The 19,805-nt window shown below is 36.7% G+C and overlaps 1 protein-coding gene across 2 annotated transcripts in view; it reads left to right on the top strand.

Moving 5' to 3' along the window:
* Positions 1 to 18,680, top strand: part of SLC41A2 (solute carrier family 41 member 2) — a 51,942-nt gene extending 33,262 nt beyond the window's left edge. Inside the window, exons 8-10 of one of the 2 annotated variants that reach the window (XM_090143404.1) lie at positions 4,203 to 4,334; positions 6,401 to 6,549; positions 15,745 to 18,680. In XM_090143404.1, coding sequence (XP_089999530.1) covers positions 4,203 to 4,334; positions 6,401 to 6,549; positions 15,745 to 15,930 — 467 coding nt within the window. In that variant the 3' untranslated portion in view covers positions 15,931 to 18,680. The remainder of the gene's footprint in view (positions 1 to 4,202; positions 4,335 to 6,400; positions 6,550 to 15,744) is intronic. The other variant, XM_031600035.2, reaches the window with a different exon arrangement.
* Positions 18,681 to 19,805: the final 1,125 nt, after the last annotated feature.

A 19,805-nucleotide genomic window follows, 5' to 3' on the forward strand; every position in this document is an offset into this window, starting at 1 on the left:
ATGTACCATTCAGTTTTAAAATGTAATGGTTTGCTTGAGTAAGGTTGTCTTTTAGGCTTATCTTAAAAATGGGCTTATGAGTCCCCAGTGTTCACCAGTGCTAAGGGGAAACATCACTTCCTTCCACCTGATGGTGATGCTGGTCAGAATACCATTGTCTGCCTTTGCCATGAAGGTGCGTTGCTGGGTCACAGTCGACTTCTTGCCCTCCAGTACCCCAGGTCCTTCTCTGCACAGCTGCTTTCCAGATAGTTGACTCACAGCCTGTTCTGGTGTATGGGCTTGATCATCCCCAGATGCAGGACTTTGCATATCCCCTTGCTGAACTTCCTATCAGCCCAATTCTCCAGCCTGTCCAAGTCCCTCTGAATGGCAGCACTGCCTTCTAGTGTATCAGCCACTCCTCCTAGTTTTCCCAATGTTACCCAAAGTATGAAGTACAAGGTATGTGGGGAAAAAACCCACCCCAAAGCCTGGTGTATTATTTAGAGCATTAGATGATGAGATTAGGATGCGTCAGCAACATTCATCCTGCTTCCTTTAACTTATCTTTTTTTACCTGCAGAACACTAATGTGGGTAAAAAGAGACAGATCTTCTCCGAAATACTCTTTAAGATTCATTGATTTTAATGTCCTATTAGACAGGACTTTTTCCACATAATGATTAGTAGAATCATGTCCAGAGGCATATTCACAAATTCATGACATGGTTTTGGCTTTACTTTAGATACTGTTTTGTGTGCTTGTTATACAGAAAAAGAACTAAAAAAAAAAATTCATAAGTATTTATTCTTGCTTAGCCCTTGACTGACTCAATAAAATGATGTCTTCAATTTTCTTTTAATGTTCTAAGTCAGCATGACAACCTTCACACTTTAGCAGACAATGTCTATTCTTAGGGGAAGTACAAAGTAGCACCTTGTATTCAAGCTAAACACACAGCTATCCTGAATGCAGATGCAGGATTTTACTTTTGAAAGCAATTATTTTCCTCTGTGATACAGTTCTCATGAGAATGAAAAGAAGCTAAGCGAGTTAGTCTTTGTTATGAATTATGTGCTATGATGATTACAATATTATTTTCCAGAAAACAAATTTTCTCAATTAAATATTCTTGGAAACAGTCTATAGGTACGTCTGAAAAGATTTTCATAACATGAGCAGCTACTGTGTACATTACAGTTTTATGCATTCAGAAGATGCTCAGAAGCTATCAATTGTGTGTATTGACATTTTGTCAACCTACACAGTTTTATCTGTTTTTTTTTTTTTTGCTTCTTGTAGGGATCTGATTAATCTGATATTGCTGAGATAGTTTCACATGCATAGTAACTGCTGTACAAGGAAAAAAAAAAAAAAAACCCTGAATATCTCTGTATATAGTGAAGTGATTCATTTAATGCAAGCACAGCTTTATTCAAGTCATTCTTTGGCCAGCAGAATAATGAAACCTCATTCTGTGTTGACTTATATCCTGTGTTTTTAGAGCACCTTTCTAGCCACAGTGTTCTGTGGCCTCATGTCCTTGCAATACGTATTTCTCACAACACTCTGTTCTCTCTTTGCTTTTGGCATCATCATTCATCTTCTGTGTCGCTTAACTACCAGCTGAACAAGAGACATCACGCCTTGATCCAAGCTGTGTGCTGACTCTGCAGCTGGCACGCCTATGCTGAGAAATATACAGCTTGTATTACTACCTTGACTCACTTAGGACATGGATTTGAATCTTTATTTACCTAGGATTAGCCATGCGTTCATTTTGGTTAGCCTTTGTTCTTGGAGACATTTGTTATCTATAGGAAGCCTTTTGTCAGATGTGGTTGAAATTGGCCCAAATGTTCACAAATAGTTAGGAGGAAGAGTAGTTGGACAGAATTAAAGGATGATATAACTACTGCTGTCCATCATTGTATGCTATTAGCAGGTTGAAACTGAGCAGGACCTATGGATTCTAGAAGTTTTTTATACTGCACCTGCCTTAAGCACATAAGGTTATTTGAGAGCTATCAGTGGTGTATTCTGTGAGGTTCTCTGAGTTTAAAAAATATCCCTATAACACTGATGTTAGATTATTGAGATCAGACCGTAAGTGATCTGAAATCTACATACCCAATAGGGTTTGGGACTTGCTTTTGCAAAATTATTGTTATAAAACTATTTGGGATGAATAGCTATCCATCAAACATTTGACAGCCAATCTCATACTTTCTCTCATGCATTAATCTACATCTATGTTGTTTAGCCAGATATATTATCATTTCAAATGTTTGAATTTCCATTTTCCTTGGTTGTTTTCTCTCAGTTTCTTCTGTTGTTAATGAGGGAAAGATGTCCAGATAATCCATCATATTTCTGTTTGTCTGAATTTGTTACAGCAGATGATTATCAGTCACAACAGGAAATTGCCTACATCCTTGGAAATACTTGAAGTCAATTTTTTGTGCCAACATCATATATGGTTTCATTGCTACAAGCCTCAAAACATACCCTGGAAGATAGCTCTATTTTCTTTTATTTCTTCTTATAATGCTTTAAAAGATGGGGATAGCTAGAGAAGAGGTACCTAATTGAATATATCAGTTGTTGCAGTTTCTAGCCTTGCAATTACCCAGATAGCTTTTATCCCCTCTTTTTAAAGCAGAAACTTTCTTATTTTCTTATCATATAGCATCATCCCGAGCTTTGTAGCTTTATTTAAACGCAGTTTTACATGACAGCTTTTTCTGTAGTTCAGTCACAGAAGTTATCTGATCCCCATCCAAATGCAGTGCGCTGATCCTTCATTTAACTTCTATCTCCCTTTCCTCACCTTATTCTCATTAGTCATAAGTATCAGAATAATTGTTCGTATTCAAAAGATAGACTTTGGGCTCTACTTCTTTGGGCTTTACTTAGATCATTTTTTATCTTGTTCAAATCCCCTCTATAGTTTGTATACATCCTTTATTTTACCTCAGTTTCTGTAGTTTGCTGTAATTTTCTCTGCAAAGGCCGAATCAACATTTTCATAGTTCACATTTTTTCCCTGTACCTCCTGGCTGGGAAGAGGCAGGTAGGTTTGATAAACTGTCCATTCTGCAAATTCCATGACTTCTTTCTAATTCCTTATTTCCTGATTTTTATTTGAAGCCTTTTATTTAGAAGTTTTACTCCTTTGTTAGATTCTACCAAAAATCATCTTTAAGATGCGGCGAGGCAGAAAGTTTTCTTTAAGTTCTTAGTATCAGGTCTTTGTCCTAAACACGCTATGGTCCCCAAAGAGATTTGGCAGATAGGTTCTTCTGGTGATGACAGACCAAAGCCCCAAGAATCAGATGTATAAATTAGTTCAACTACAATAACCAAGGGCTTTCTCTTGCTTAACCAGGGACAAGATATGCATGACTTCTACCTAGTCACATCTTCTCAGATCTGTAAAGCATATGGGCAAAAAAAAAAGGTATATGTTTGATATGCGAGCAGGCAACTTTCAAATGTAATAGTGAATGGAGAGTTTTATGCTAGTGCCACTCCATTCTGTAACATAGATGTATCAAGTTAGTTTAATTTTCATTTCATTGAGATGAAATTTGTTCCACAGCAGTCTTTTTTCCTAATGGAAAGCAAATCAACAGCTGTCACAGAGAAGATATATGGCAAAGGGGAATAGATAAATTATCTCTTCAATTCCTTTTCATCCCTATGTGTGTGTGAAGTCTGCATTTGTATTTGTGGTAATGAGTGCATCAGCTCTGCATTATTTATACATGCCAGCAGTATCGACCTAGGAAAGTCATCCAGCAGTGGCATGGCTGTGTAGTACTTCTGTTTTTCCAAGGGGGATTGCCAAATAACAAGGAGCCTTACAATGGAGCTTCACTTATGTAAAAGTAGCAGGTTGGATGCCTTGGAGGAATTTTTTGCATTTTCTCCAAACTAAAACTCATCACAACATTTCCAAATTTTCAATTGGAATATTCCAGATAACCAAATTTTCAGTGATACAGTAAATTGTAACCCAAGTTTGACTACATTAGAGATTGGTGGTAGCCTGTCTGTAGCGCACACATTCTGAAGATGTTTCACTTTTTTGACTTTCATGTTTAGGGGACTGTGGTAAACAGAGAGGAGGCTGGTGAATTTTTACAAATTTTACTTACTAATGGGAAAAAAAAGTTGAAAATGTACCAGGTTTTTATACCAATATTTTGTATTTCAGGTATTGGTGGTAATCTAGTAGCTATTCAAGCTAGCAGAATTTCTACCTACCTCCATTTGCATAGCATTCCTGGAGAGCTGCCAGAAGAAGCCAAGGGTTGGTATTATCCATGCAGAACCTATTACGGTACAGGTACGTATTAGTGACTTTATTGTTAAAACTAGTGTCTAATATTTCCTCTTTTTCTCCCTGTATGACTGTAACCCCAGTGAGAGACTCAAACGCAATTTGAAGGCAGCAAAGGTCTGGCAGTTTCCATTGCCTGCAGCTGTTTACATTTAAGAACCACAAGCAACAGCTTACAGGAGGGGATGCACAGGGAGTATCAGGGAGAAAAGAGTAACTCTGGCTGGAGTCAAAGACAGGGACCAATCAGTCAGGACACTGATGATACCCACTTAGAAGAATTTTTATCTTTCCTTGTTTCCCTTCCAGCCTTTTTCATTTAACTCCAGAGTTTAAATCAGTCTTTGGATCAAACTTTTTATGTAGCATCATTACTAACCTAGTTTCTGTTTTCATCCCTCATTTGCCATTTTCTTTCTACATGCTTCCTTCGCAGCTCATTTCTTCCCTGTACTTCCCCCTTTCCTAATAATGTAATAACTGTAGAGAAATTTGACACTTAATTGCATGTATTACAATGTAATATTTATGAAATGCATTGCGACAGATGTGAAAACAGTGTGGAATTTTTAGACGTATGAGATGCTTTTGAAGATGGCTTGAATATGGTATCCAAAATATCCTCTTTCCTAGGAAGGGTCTAGGAGGTCACTGGAGCTCCAAAAAACTAGACGGCATTACTTAAGTACCAAACACAAATGGATGAAATGCACTGATTGAAAGCACAGAGCTTGCCCCTTCTTCTGGAAGAGGTTTGCTTGACTTTGCTAGCAGACGTTAGGGATGACATCCCCCCCTCCCACCCCCTCCTACCCCTCCCATGTGGAAAACTTCAAGGATTGTTTTAGTGGAAAATAATGCATGCTGTTCCACAATAGCCAATGCTGTGGAATGCCAAAACGTCTTCCTACGTTAAAATCAATAAGAATCACAGAATTGCTCAGGTTGGAAAAGACCTTAAAGATCGAGTCCAACCACAACCTAACCACACTACCCTAACTCTAACAACTCTCCACTAAATCATGTCCCTGAGCACCACATCCAAACGGTTTTTAAACACATCCAGGGATGGTGACTCAACCACCTTGCTGGGGAGCCTATTTCAGTGCTTCACAACACTTTCTGTAAAGAAGTTTTTCCTGATAGCCAACCTAAACTTACCCTGGTGCAACTTAAGGCCATTTCCCCTCATCCTTTCACCTGTCACCAGTGAGAAAAGACTAATCCCGCTCTGCTGTAAGCATCTTTCAGGTATTGGAAGAGAGCAATAAGGTCTCCTCTCACCATCCTTTTCCCCAGACTAAGCAGCCCCAGATCCTTCATAGGGCACGTGCCTCCTCATAGGGCATATTCTCCAAGCCCTTCACAAGCCTTGTTGCCCTTCTTTGGACCTGCTCCAGCACCTCAGTGTCCTTTCTGTTATGAGGTGCCCGAAACTGAACACAGTACTCGAGGTGAGGTCTCACCAGTGCCAAGTACAGGGGCAGGATTTCTTCCCTAGTCCTGCTCATGATGTCAGGATGCCATTGGCCTTCTTGGCCACCTGGGCACACTGCTGGCTCATATTCAGCCGACTGTCTATCAGTACACCAAGTTCCCTTTCCACCAGGCAGCTTTCCAGCCACTCCTCCCCAAGCCTGCAGGGTTGCCTGGGGTTGTGACCAAAATGCAGGACCCGACGCTTGGCCTTATTGAAACTCATACAATTTGTCTTGGCCCATCGATCCAGTCTATCCAGGTCCCTCTGTAGTGCTTTTCTCCCCTCTGGCAAATCAACACTCCCTCCCAACTTGGTGTCATCTGCAAACTTACTGAGGGTGCATTCAATCCCCTCATAAAGATTGTTAATAAAGATGTTAAACAGAAGCGGCCCCAGTACCAAGCCCTGGGGGACACTGCTTGTGACCAACTGGATTTAACTCCACTGACCTCAGCGCTTTGGGCCCAGCCATCCAGTCAATGTTTCACCCAGCAGAGCGTACACCCATCCAAACTGTGGGCAAAGAATATGGTATAGAAATTGAAAAGCTTAACTGAATTTTGTTTTTTTGTTTTTTTTTTTTTAATTGTAGGAGTAAATAACAAATCAGCCCAAGTTCTGCTTCTTCTGGTGATTCCTGGTCATCTAATTTTCTTGTACACTATTCATTTAATGAAAAGTGGCCACACTTCCTTAACTCCAATCTTCATAGCAGTATATTTGTTTGCAGCTCTGCTACAGGTAAGAAAAAATACAATTTGAAATGCTCACATACATAAAATTAAGTTCTTGGAGAAAGTCATGTATTATATGAATTCTGAAATCTCATGAATAAGTGTAAGAGGAGATATGTTATTAGAGGCTTTTAGCACAGTTACAAAGCAATTAATTATCTCCACATGCATATAGCTTGTAGACATGTATCTGTATAGTAAGTGCTTTTCAGAAGCACTTGTACACTACTACACTCGACTACACTACTTCCCAGCCATGCATTTTGCACTCCTTTGCGTGCTTCTTGGTACCGTTGCATCTAAAACCCCTATCATTTTAATCAACTAGAGGGAAAAAGGAGAGATAGGAAATCAGTATTTATGAATAAAGAGTACATTAAGAAAACTCTAAAAGAAATTTCCCATAGTGGTTTCTCAAAATGGTTCATGGTCCTGTTTTAGTGCAGTTAAAAAGGTAGTAGATGGGACTGTTATCACTTGGTGAAATTTTAGTTAAAGTTGAAGTTAGTGTAATGGGGATCAGTGATCAATGTACAAGAAATTGTAATTGCATCAATTGTCAAACATTATTTTATGGGCTACTGCCTAGTGGTCTGTCCAGGCCTCAGCAGTGGTGGTTTTTGAAAGATGTCTTATTGTATTAATATATTATATATAAATATATAAAAATATATAAATTATAATATTAATGTCTTAAAGTGAAACAGTTTCTTCTAGAAATTAGTAGTATAAAATGAAGTGTTCTTCCTGAATCCACAGCCATTTTTAGCTAAAACTTGGCTGACTTAACTGGAATGTTTCATTGTACTTTAAAAAAGTAACAAGATGTTCACGTTACACAGTCAAAATATAGAGGAAATATCCATATGTGCAATATATATTGAGTGCTTCTAAAGTGTGACCAACTTTAGTTTTAAAACACTAACAGCATTATCACCAATAAGTTCTTGAGAGAGTCATGATTTTAATATTCAAGGTTGTCTGTGTGTGTTTATTCCTATTCCAAAAACAATAGGTCATGAAGAGTGCTACTATTTTAATTTTATATGAGAATCTTATACTCTTTTTGTACAGTGTTACTTTAAAAGTTCCACATTTTGTGTGTAAGAATGTCATAGTAAAAATTATAGAACTATTACTTTTCATTTTCCTCTTCTGTGCTGTTCCTGGTTTCCAACCTTACCACTTGTTTTACACTGTGTTCTCCTAAGGAAGTAATACCATTCATTGTCAGCATGTGAAGTCCTTATAAGCTTAATGAAAACAGTTGGGTGAAAGAGTCCCTGTTAGTGCCTTTACTGTAGGTAAGACTGAAGTGTGATTTCAGCCAATAATAGATTTCAAAGACTTCAAATGGGAGTCAAGCTCAAGACAAATCCATATGAGATCCATATGATCCTCCTGTACACAGATCTACAGTCAGAATATGTTCAGGGCTACAAACCTTTCCTTCTGAAGCAAAAGAGGGTAAGATGAAATTCCAAGTTGAGGCATTAGGGCAGGACTTTCAGATCATATCATTATTCAGGACAAGTACTGGAACAAATACATGTGCAAAGTTAATTTTTTGTGAATTTAAGGCCTGATCAGAGTATTCAGTTTCAGAGTCACGTATCTCCTTTGAAGTCTATAAGGCCACATCTAATTTTCTAAATTTTTCATTAGAAAAGCAGATATACAGCTTCTTCTTTTCCCCCCTATTGCTTCAATAGATTATTTTCCCTTTTTTTACCTTCTGTCTTTAGCTGTGGCAGGCAATTTGAGATTTGAAACCAAGTAAGGTACTGCACATTGTAAATTGTTATGGGTCTTGACAGATTTACAATTTGGAACCCCATGTTTTTTGACACCTTCTATTTAACTAGATTCTTTTCCTTATTTTCATTATTGTAACATTTTTCTAGTAGTGGTTATTGTGGTTTTGCATACCTACGATTACAGCAGATTTAAAATTTTCAGAGAGCACATTCTTGCATTAACCCTTAAATTTGAAATTATTTCATTTACCTCTCAGCCTGATGAGCTTCCCTGCTGGAGTTGTATGATTGTACATTACTCAGTTCTCAAGGAAAAAAATTATTTGTACTCAGACTTGACATATTTTAGAGTGGACTAAAATAGATTTTTAATTAGCTTCAAGATCTGTGTTGTATTTCTGATGTTTAAAATGGAGACAAAAAGGGTTAGGAAATGATGAAAGTAGAAGTGTTATAGTAAGCTGGAATAAATTAAGGAAAATTTAACATAAATATAAAAGTAATAATTAAAGCTTTTATCTGTTGCTCAGTTTGTTATTCCACACTGTCTGGAATAAATTCTTAATGTAAGTATGAATTCTTCTATGTGGCATTTTAACAAGAGTTTTTCAGATTGCCTGTAAACTTCAGAATACTTCCCACAATGATAAAACAGAATTTATTTGCACTGCTCTATAAAGTTATATAGCACCAATACCAAGCACTGTCTTTACTCTGTTTCTACCTGTATTCAGATACTGTATCCTGAATGTCATGTAGATGATATATTTACAGTAAATAACTTATTATTATGACATGCAATTAGCAATGGTATGATTTAGTTATTATTGACCCTAGATAGACTTTGTAATAAAACAAAGTACAGATATTCACTAAATATGCTGTTGTTTCTAAAAAAAAAAACCTTAAAAGTGAGATATTTTAAATAATAGGAGTAGCCAGGATTGTGATCTGCAATTTTTCTATCTTCCCTCCATACAAAACAGTTCAGGGTTTCCAGATGTAAGAAAAGCCAGAAACTGTTTTAGTTTGTTTTTATTTAACTTTCCTAACTTTAACAGCATCTTTTTTTTCCCATAAGAAATGTATATTCTTGAAGTATTCTTGACATGAATTTATAATTTGGTTCTATTGAAATCCAAGGCAAAAATTTATTTAATTTCAGTGAGACTAGAGCTTCATAAGTATGGAGAAGACTGCACACATATTTATATTAATCTCATTTGAAATTCTGTGTTTGAGATTCTCATGCTTGAGTCTGGTACATGTTTATGAATGGCAGCACCAGGAAAAAGAAAGAAAAATATTTTGAGGAAGATTGCCTATGTGCAAGAAATCCGTAGGTATGTAGGGTACTGCACATAATGCAGCATAGAGTAGCTGGGCAAGACATTATGCACTATTGAAACTAGTATATTGATTTGAAATGAGGGTTAAATTTAATGAATGGTATCAAAAATACAGCAGTATGCTGCATGAAATTACAATCTGGTTTGGACCAACAAAGATATATTAATTAAAAAAACTGTCCTCCTCCTCTATCTTGCAAGGCCTCAAGTATTTTTTAATTGTATGGAGCTCTGCACTAAGCAAGGTCTCAACTTCTGTCTCGTCAACCTGCAGCAGAATGAGAGCAGCTCTGGAGCTGCCATCAGTCCTGGCACGCTGCTCTGAGCGCTCAAAGGCAGCCTCTGTTCTTAATGTTCTCACTGAGCCAGTAAAATGCCCTCTGAGGAATTTTCACACCTCCTAACCAAATCTGAGCACACAGCTACATTAAATACTTGGAGAATAAACAAACAATAGGAGCTTCCCTGAGCTATTACCAAGCAAATTAGTAATTCTAAAACGTGGCTGTCCTTATGCAATAAAGATCAGGTGTCTGCTCCTGGGAAGCAACCTCTGCAGTGCCTTAAGAGGTGTTTGGGCAATAGAAAACCAAGAATTCAGCAATGTATATGGTGACTTCCTGTTCATATTACAAATGTTTGGGACTTCTTGGTTGCCCGAGGGTTCTAATTACAGTGCAAGCCTCTTCAATGCAAAAAAAAAAATAAATCATGGAATATTGTGTAACATGATGGAAAGTACAGCAATAATAGTGGGGTAGCACAATCCTAGGCTGCAGCAAATGTGAACAGCAGCTGTGGACACAGAAACAAAGGGAACAAAAAAAACCCCAACAACCTGCTTCCTTTTGGAAGGCCTCCAGAAGGCAGGAACCTCCAGCAAGATACCCTTGCCTCCCCACCACCCCCTAAATGTGATCTGGGAAGGAGTGGATCCTGCCTCCACCCATTATGATCACTCAGATGCACCTGAGATCCCCTGGGTTGGCCCTGCCTTCCCACCAGGTGCTCAATCACTGCTTCAGGCTACAGAGTGTACTGTACATTATACATAAATAAGGAAGATTGTGTTTATAGAGAAAATGTTGCATTTTAAAAATTACTTTTTCTGATAGTAAAAGCTACTTCCAAAGTGTGGAGGAAGTAACTGCTAGGGAGACTTAATGATTCAAGGCAGTATGGAAATTAAGGCCTAAACCTGGACAGTTCTGCCCTTTCAATGCTTTTTCACTGCAGTGTGAGAAACAGACGTGTCAGACTCATTGGGATTTGAATGTGGACATCACTAGCTCTGTCACCTCCAGGGGTGTTGCTGCCTGTGGTAGAAGGCTCGTACAAAGTCATCAGTAGGGATTTATCATTTTTGTCTCTGTGATGTTGTGTAGGTAAGATAATGCACTGAGTTGTGCTACAGCTACTGTAGGCTGAGCATACCTGAAGGCTAAATGGTCTGGGTCATACTCCTAATTTAGACTGGCAAACAGCATGAAGTTGGGACTGCCTTGATCACAGGATGTCTGACAGAGCTACTGAGAAAGCAAGAAGACTGTCTGTGGAATTTGGATTTAAACTGGGAAATAATAATTTAAAAAATAAAAGTTAGTTCACAGACAATTACACTGATACAACTATATTGATTTTGAAACATCTTCAGCTAAAGTCTTTATTTACTTAAATAAGGTGTTAGTCTTACAAAAATTTATGTTACGCTAAGTGCTCAGATACCATAGAGTTGTGCATTTCAGATGGAAAGCAAGTAATTATACATATTGTCCGCATACTTGCACTATAAAGGTTTTATGTTAGGAACCAAATGAGTGTTACCAGAATCTTCAGTTTGCAGATAAGTTTCTGTCCTTGCTCCCAATAGATTTGCTGCAGAGTTAGAGGGAAGCAATACAAAACTGAGCTGAAGTCTCATGGCAATTTTCTTAAGCTTTGTATCATAGATTGTCAAAGATATGACAAAGAGCAACCATTTCTGATAGTTGATGTTGACACTTTCTTTCTTCAGCCCATTCTTCTTGTTCTTTCCTGTCCTACTCTTTTGTCCTTAGAATGACATGTGGCAGGACACGTCCACACCTGATTACAGTCCACCTTATAAGCGCAACACCCCCATCATCAACAGTGTAATGCCAGTCTACTGTGTAAGGCTGAAAAAGGAATGTCAGAAACAGACAAATGTGTTGCCTTTTTTTGACCTCAGTATGGTGGCATTAGTTTCTAAAAGACTGTTGGAGTTTATAATGTCTTAATTGGCTGCATCGGGAGTTTCCAAATTTCATTAGCCAAAGTCCTGAATCAGCTTGGAAACTGATTTAAGTTAAACTGGTGACACTTTTGTGTATAGACGTGCCAAAACTCCTCGCTATATCTGTTTATGTGCTTGGAAAGAGTCCAGAAGGACAGAAGGCTAGTGAAGTGTGTTTGTTATTGATGAGTGTTATTGGAGAAGCAAGATGTTGTCTAATGAGTGGGCTGGATCTTCTGGAAGGTATCTATATTTGCTACCAAAGAAATTAAATCACAAGATAACTAAAGTACCAATAGCAAGGGAGAACTATGGGATTTTTACAGCTAGACACTGAAGGAAGTGATTGCTTGTTTGGAGAAAATAGATACTGAGTTGTTTCCCTGGACGTGTTACCTATGTAGACCCTGCTCAGCCTACACAATTTTGGTTGTAGACCACAGAGATTCAACAAGTAAGTTCAGTGTAAATCTATTGAGTGCTTTACAGTTACTTCTTAGTTTTGAATTAAGATATCCAAAGGTATTTAAAATCTGAGAAATGTGTGATTTCATCATGAAGGATCAAAACCACTAAAAACTTAAACCATAACTCTGATGAGAATAAATGTATCCTGACTGGCATCAGAGATCCTTAAGTGGAGGTTTTCAGTAATAATTATACACGGTCTGCTCTAAAATAAATATCTCCTATTTTTTGATGTTGACCCGTGATGTCAGAGGTGGATGTTGGTGGGATGGCAATAGAGGCAGAACCTTTTATTAATATTCCATTACCTTTGTTGCTATGCAACAGATGGCAGCAGAGGGGCAGTCTGACACACTGGCGTCTGACATGGAAGTGTGTATGAAGCAGAGGTGTGTCACTGAGTTCATTTACATGGAAAAAATGGCACCCATTGACATTCATTGATGTTTGCTGAATGTTTATGAAGACCAAACAGTGGATGTACTTAAGCTGTAGGCTACTTCATTACTTTTTACCTTCCTTAAACCACAGGGTTATCTCATTCTTCAGTCCTGAAGAATTTCTATGTTACTGTTTCATAGTTCTACTTTATTTTTTTTTCCTTCAAAAAGCACTTCATTGTTCTCTTCATATTAAATAAATGTGAACTAACATGTTAAACTAAAACAACAGTTCTGCGTACATTTTCAAGCATTTCTTCTCACTTTCCTACAGCATTTTATGGTTTTTTTATGGCTTTTCTGTACTGATGACATCTTTGCTTTTTCCCTCAAGAACAGTTGGCTTTCAACTTGAGCTATGAAGGCTTATTCGTAGAATGAGAGCAGAGTAGAAGTAAGCTGTACTTATACTACTATGCCATATGTGTGAATTTGCTGAAATGAGTATAGGTCACTGACAAATCCCTGCAAATGAAAAGTGCTGTGCCACTGAACTGTCTTAAAATGTCTCTTGTATAACTTTTCACCTGTGCCTAAGAAACCTTTCCTTTTTATTAGTCTTTGCTCTCCTTTACACTTCTCCTTTTATTTCACCTGTTAGATCTTTGCAAGTGACTTTTCTTATCATTTGAAGTGCAAGAATTGTCTTACTTTCAAAAAAAGTCAGCAAACTCAGAGCTTTTGCTTATTTTTTGTCTAAAATTTGACAAAATTTTTTGATTGATGACTGTGATTTCTGCCTCTTAACATTGATTAGAAGCAAAATCTTATTAAAGATTTAAGTTACATTGATTGACTTATATTTTTCAACAACTACTACTGTGGCCATATATTTTTTACCAACTACTTATAATTTCAAAAAACAGATCTGTGTAATTCCGAAATGTTAGTGAGCTTCTAGGTGTGCAAATGCTCAATAATAGCATTATTCCTTCCTCCAAATAAATGCTGGTACACTGCAGTCCCATAACTTACCCTGTAAGTGCTGTGTCCCAACTGCCATCATCTATTGTTACAGTCATCACTCAACACAATATCATCTTATAACTTTTTTCCTATTACAGGTTTGTTGTAATTTGTGTTGTGTGTTATATACCCATAAGCTAAAATGCCAAAAGAAATTATTTGGGAAGGTTCACAAAACTTAATTTCCAAACTACTTATTTTTCACAACAGTCGAAGTCAGTTGCTTTAGGGTCAAAAGTATGTAGGCAAATGATAAGATTTCATGTTATTACTTTTAAAATACAGAAATATACACTGCCATTTAAGTTGGATTGTGTATGTCATGTATAAATGATTGTGAAATACGAGTTACTTTTTCAGTGAATGCTCTCATCTTCTAATAGAACATACAGTAGCAGAGCTATTGTAGCTGTGGGGCACTACAGAGTATTGTGCTCGTCCTGTAGGTGATGTTACTATGCAGTATCTTTCATAAACAGACCTCTGTTTGTCCTTGTTAGAAGAAGGAGCCGACTCAAAGAATCTGATAATCTTCCAAAGAAAACATCTGTTTTAAATATATTTGTTTGGATTCCAGTCAGCGCACCTAGGACTTGCATAATTAGCTTAGACTACAGAGTTCCTTTTTCAGAAGATATGTTTAGATAAATAAGCCATGCATTTTTCATTAAGCAAATATTCTTCCTTCTCCCTCCTTCCTTTTTTTTTTTTTGTAATTAGAGATTTGGGTTTGTGTTTTAAAATATACTTCTGCACAGCAAAGATGGAATATCTGAGCTTTTTTAAGTGTTTTTTTTCTCTTTTTTGACATTTGTCTTACAGTATTTGGTATTATGGGGAAGGTTTGACAGATATCATTTCAGTATTTCATTTAGCAAATGCATACATGTATACACGTTTTCAATTCCAAGAATTGATCATATATCTAACAAAATGTGAATCTTCTACCTTATACTAATTTTGTTACTGTCCTTCTATATGTATGCTGTATGACTTTTTGAAAATGAATATGGTAATAACTTTTTAAGTGTAACCTTCCTAAAGATCTGATTAACTAAAATGCTTAAAATACATTTATCTCAGAAGCAGCTCTTCAGAAGACACAAGAAACGGAAGCTCAGTTAGCGGTCTTCTCTTCATTCATCTTGTGCCATGTCACACTGCATGATTCCACTGAACCAGAATCTTTTACCATACAGCTGTGTAACATTAAAAGAATTCTTTTCTAAAACTGGGTTAATAATTATGCATACCTTTGATATCAAAATCAAGTCTCTAGAATGTTCAGACATTCATGGCTGGGAATGAATCTTTGGGACAAATTCAGCCTGGAGTGACAGTTTCATAATATATATTGCAGGTGTGCCTCATACAGAAGGGCTGCACATGAAATTGGTATTTCACACACAAAAGTAGTGTCTAGGTCATTCTTGGTGTTTCAAATGATCCAGATGGAGTTGTTCTTAATTTGACCCCATATTCTTTATACCATGTCTGATTTCATCGATGGTCTAGATTTGTGGAAACAAGAGCAACGCCTGTGTTGAGTGCTCTCATCTGGGTAACACCAGTCAGTTGTGTGTGATCTTGAAAGCCCATTTATGTCCTCACTGTACACAGAGTGATGTCATGTGTAGGAAGTGCAATTGCACATTTGGTTGGTGTTCTCATGATTGTCAGAAATTCTCAAGCATAGACTGGATGAAGAATGCTGTCAATGACTCATTGTGTTCTTTCTGCCTATGCACATGATCTTCTGGGAGAACTTGGATAAATGTCTCTGTCCCCACTGTTAGGTAGTTTCAATCTAAAATTAATTCACATTGATTGTTTATATTTTTCAAAAGCATTCATGTACAAATTCTAGAATGTTGTCTGTTGGCTAAATTCTAGAATGTTGTTGTCTGTTGGCTCTTTTACAATGTAATTCAAGTGAGAATAATACAGATTTCGGTTGTTATTCCGTAGGTGTTTACTCTGTTATGGATTGCTGACTGGATGGTGCACCACTTCTGGAAAAAGGGAAAGGATCCTGACAGTTTTTCTATCCCTTATCTTACTGCACTGGGAGATCTGCTTGGAACTGCCTTATTAGCTGTAGGTTTTCATTTTCTATGGCTCATAGGTGACAGAGATGGTGATGTTGGAGACTAGTTATTTCAATGGATGCAATGACTTTTCCTGAAGTACTGAGACGAGCAATCATTCCACTTGATGGTCCTCAAAATGGTTGTTCCATTTGGTCTAAGTAAATCAAGTTGACACAGATACAAAACAGCCTTAATCATTTTGGTTTGGATTGGTAAAAAAGGATGGATCTAGGAGGAGATTTGAGGCCGTTAGACTGAAAACAAGGTGGATGGCTGCTAGTTGAAAACATCTGAGTAGACACAATGAAGGACACATCAATCCTTTATCAAGTTCTACATTTTTAAAAGAGCTGGTCTTTTAAAAGAACTGTTTCTTATCTGTTAGTGCAAACCCGAACAATCTCTTAATTTCTCATTCAGTGGTGACAAAGAGGGTAAAAAACAATCAGTGGTTTACCTTGTTTTTCTTCCCTAATACAAAGTGGGTGTGTGTTCTCATCTTCCCACAGAGGTGGATAGGAGACCACAGATGAATTCTCTTTCATAGACCTGATTAGCTGGTACATTCTTATCCTGCAATTTCAGTGCTGTAACTCTGACCACTGCAGACTTGATATCAATAATAACTGTTAGAGTGATTTGTACCCTGATTGTTAAAATGTTTTATCACAAGCTTCATGTATGCTAATAGAATTATCATCATTTATAAAATCAGACACTTGAAAAGTGTCTGCAGGACTGAGCCCTTTTTCTTTCTGCTAAAAAAAGCAGCTTAATTATTTTACTGATGTAACTTATTAGAAGAGTGTAGCGAAGAGAGAGAACGTGAGACTGACCTGATCAATAATAATGGATAAATTATTAAAACTCCTTGTGCTGGAAAGTGTCTTTTCATTTAGCAACTGAAAGAAATGTTGGACTAACTATATTAACAGTGTTGTGATGGCCAGTGACTTGACTTGAAGGAAGTATTTTGAGGTGTTGATTCAAACACAAATGCTTATCCCTGACTAAAACTTGGGGTATGAAAGATTATGTTGCTATTTTAGGCACTTAGGAAGTTACATAAACTTTTGAAGTTCCAGAGCTACATCATCCACTTCCAAGCAAAAACCTCCATTCTTGCTAACAGGATTTCTGCTTTCAAGCTCTAGAAGTAATATTGTTCATAAGGAACGACTGCTTCTGAATGATTTATCTTATTTCTATGCCACAGTATTTCAGATAATGCATTGATGTGAAGACTCTGGTTACCACTTAGAAAAAAAATACACTAATTGCTCTGGTTTATAATCTACTGGAAATTCCTCATGGCATGTGTTTTTTAAAGACTGCAGCATACATCATAAATGCATAATTACATAACTCAGATTTTAAATGTTATTATCAAAAGTTTTTAATTTTGAGAATTAAATTAGACAACTAAATCCACCTATCAGTGTAAGCTGTAAATCTGTAAACATTAGTCCTGAAATTTATGGATATAAATTGTCCCTTTTAATTTGATGGACCTACTCAGATGAATTAAGTTAATTAAATGCATAAGTGATAATGGGGCTTCTATAGATGTTGGTCACCTTAAACTCTGTGGAAATTGGAAGTGTAATTCTGAAAATTAAACCAGCTATTCAGTGCCTAGACATGGATTTAGATGCCTGACTTAGCACTCTCATTTTAAAATTTTTATTTGAGCTTTTTCTTAGAGCTAAATGACATAGTTGTTTGAATGAATCATATGTATTATGTCTTTTATTATGTGAAAGATGAAATCTTTCTAACTTCAAGTTCTCTGACTTCTCTTAGTTTCTATTAATGTTATTTAAACTAGTTGTATGTAGCATTGCAGGAAATACTCCTATTAAATTGTTTAAAATGGACTAAATGTTAATTTTTTTTTTTACTTATCTGTTTATTTTCATTCACGGCTGTTTGCTTTTGGTACAGACTTAGATGCAGGATTTTTTATTCTGATAGAACTGTCATCTGTATTAACTAAATAAGTATTTCAAATGCTTTTCTCATTAGAGTTACTGGATTTTAAAGCCCTTTTAAAACAAATTGGAAGATTCTTGACAATTAAAATTTCTTGAGGTACTTGTGATCTGTACTTCTATGATGCATGAGGGCACTGTGGTGTTTGGCCATGGCAGGATCCTTACTGTGTTCAATAATTTTTCACAGTAAATAAGCAACAACTGGTGTCATAGCCTGCTGACAGACAGGTGAGTGATCAGACTGCAGAATTGGGAAAGAAATGTCAAATGGGACAAATTCAGTGAAATTTGAAAGGTAGAAATACACATCTTGAATAATATATTACATGGAAAGGTTTTGGTTCCTATCTGGAAGAGGCATCTAAAATTAAACATGCAGTTTTGCTAGCTCTTCTGCACAAATATTATGAAGGAGAAAAACCCTTATGACCAAGTTTTGGAGGTGTATTACCCATTGCACAATGATAACCTGGGAGAAGGCACAAAAAGTTCTTGTATCTTAGAGAATCTGTCATCTGCTCAAAAACTGTACTCCCTTAGACCAATTTTAACTTTAGTCAAGTCTACTTTGCTACAGTAGACCTCTAATTTGATTTTTGTGCTTATCCTAGTAGGAGTCAGTTTCTTTTCTGCACATGTGTAAGAAATGTTAGTAACATTATATTAAAGACAGAATAACAAGTCCCTTCTGTGCCATTTAGAACACTCAATTGAAAGGTATATCCTGAGATGTTACTCTGTCTCTTCTTATCAAAACAGCTATATTTTATAATCTTGCTGATAAAATGATCGCTCTTTATATTAAAATGAATTAAATATTTTTCTCCCTTCTACCTGAAGAATATTCTTTCATATCTCCCTTAGTATTTTTTCTAGCCTAACTGGGGCTATAATTGATTGACATCTATTTGATTTTTATGTCAGCATGTATCATTTTCTTTATTTTGCTCTTATTCATTTTTCCTTATTCACCTCATTTAAACTGCAATTCCTCTTAAAGCTCCTCCTGCAACTTCCTGTACCACTTCTATTCTTCTGATGAGATACAGACCAGCCAGGAACTCCATTTGCTTTGCCTTTATGAGCTACTATCTGTTACCTGATGCTGAGTAATAGCTGGAGTGCTCCTATGGAGTGGCCATTCTCACTGTCTACTCTTCTCTGCTTCAGAACTGTCCATATGGTAAACAGAAGTAAGGGCAAGTTCCCTGAAATGGACATTGTTTGGCATTTTGAAGAATTTTGTGACCATCTCAATTGTTCTATGAGTGTGCTTGACAGGGGAAGATTTCATTTCTTAAACTACAACTTTTTAGAGTAGCCAGGATAGTTCCACAGCTGCATTATGCTGTTGGACACAGGGGAGGGTGTGTGTTTTAACCTATTTAGATCAAAATTTTGAGTTTTTCAGCATCACTGTACATCTTCCATTAATCTGAGAGGTTTAAATTTGTGATCTCCTCTTTCATTCCAGTGTTTAGTGCATTAATTTCTCTGGGGCTTTTAGAATGTTGACGATGAAAAACGGGTGAGCAGCAAATTAATTGCAATTCTTTTTTATGATCTGTCAACTAAATTAGACTTCTCTTATACAAAAATTAAAAAGACATGAGGATTAAGGAGTTATAAATGCAGTCTAGTTTGAAGAATCAGGCCTCAAAATAAGGCGTATGATCTTCTTAATGGATTTGCTATTTGACTTCAGTTCTGAGCATCAAATGAGTAATGCAGAATACACACATTAGGAAGCACTAGTGAAATAGAGTGTTTGAAATTCATTCTTATAGTAACATTGCTATTGTAAAGTGGGTAGTCTCTTTAGTGAAGCAGAAAATAGCAATAGATATGCTAATTAAATTACAAACTGCTCAAACAAGAGCACAATGATGCTCAAAAGCACTACTGAAGTTACTAGAAGTCTCCAGTAGGATTTTTCTTTTCTTTT

This window comes from Phasianus colchicus, chromosome 1 (assembly GCF_987193195.1).
Source record: "Phasianus colchicus chromosome 1, bPhaCol1.hap1.1, whole genome shotgun sequence".
Classification (NCBI taxonomy): domain Eukaryota; kingdom Metazoa; phylum Chordata; class Aves; order Galliformes; family Phasianidae; genus Phasianus; species Phasianus colchicus.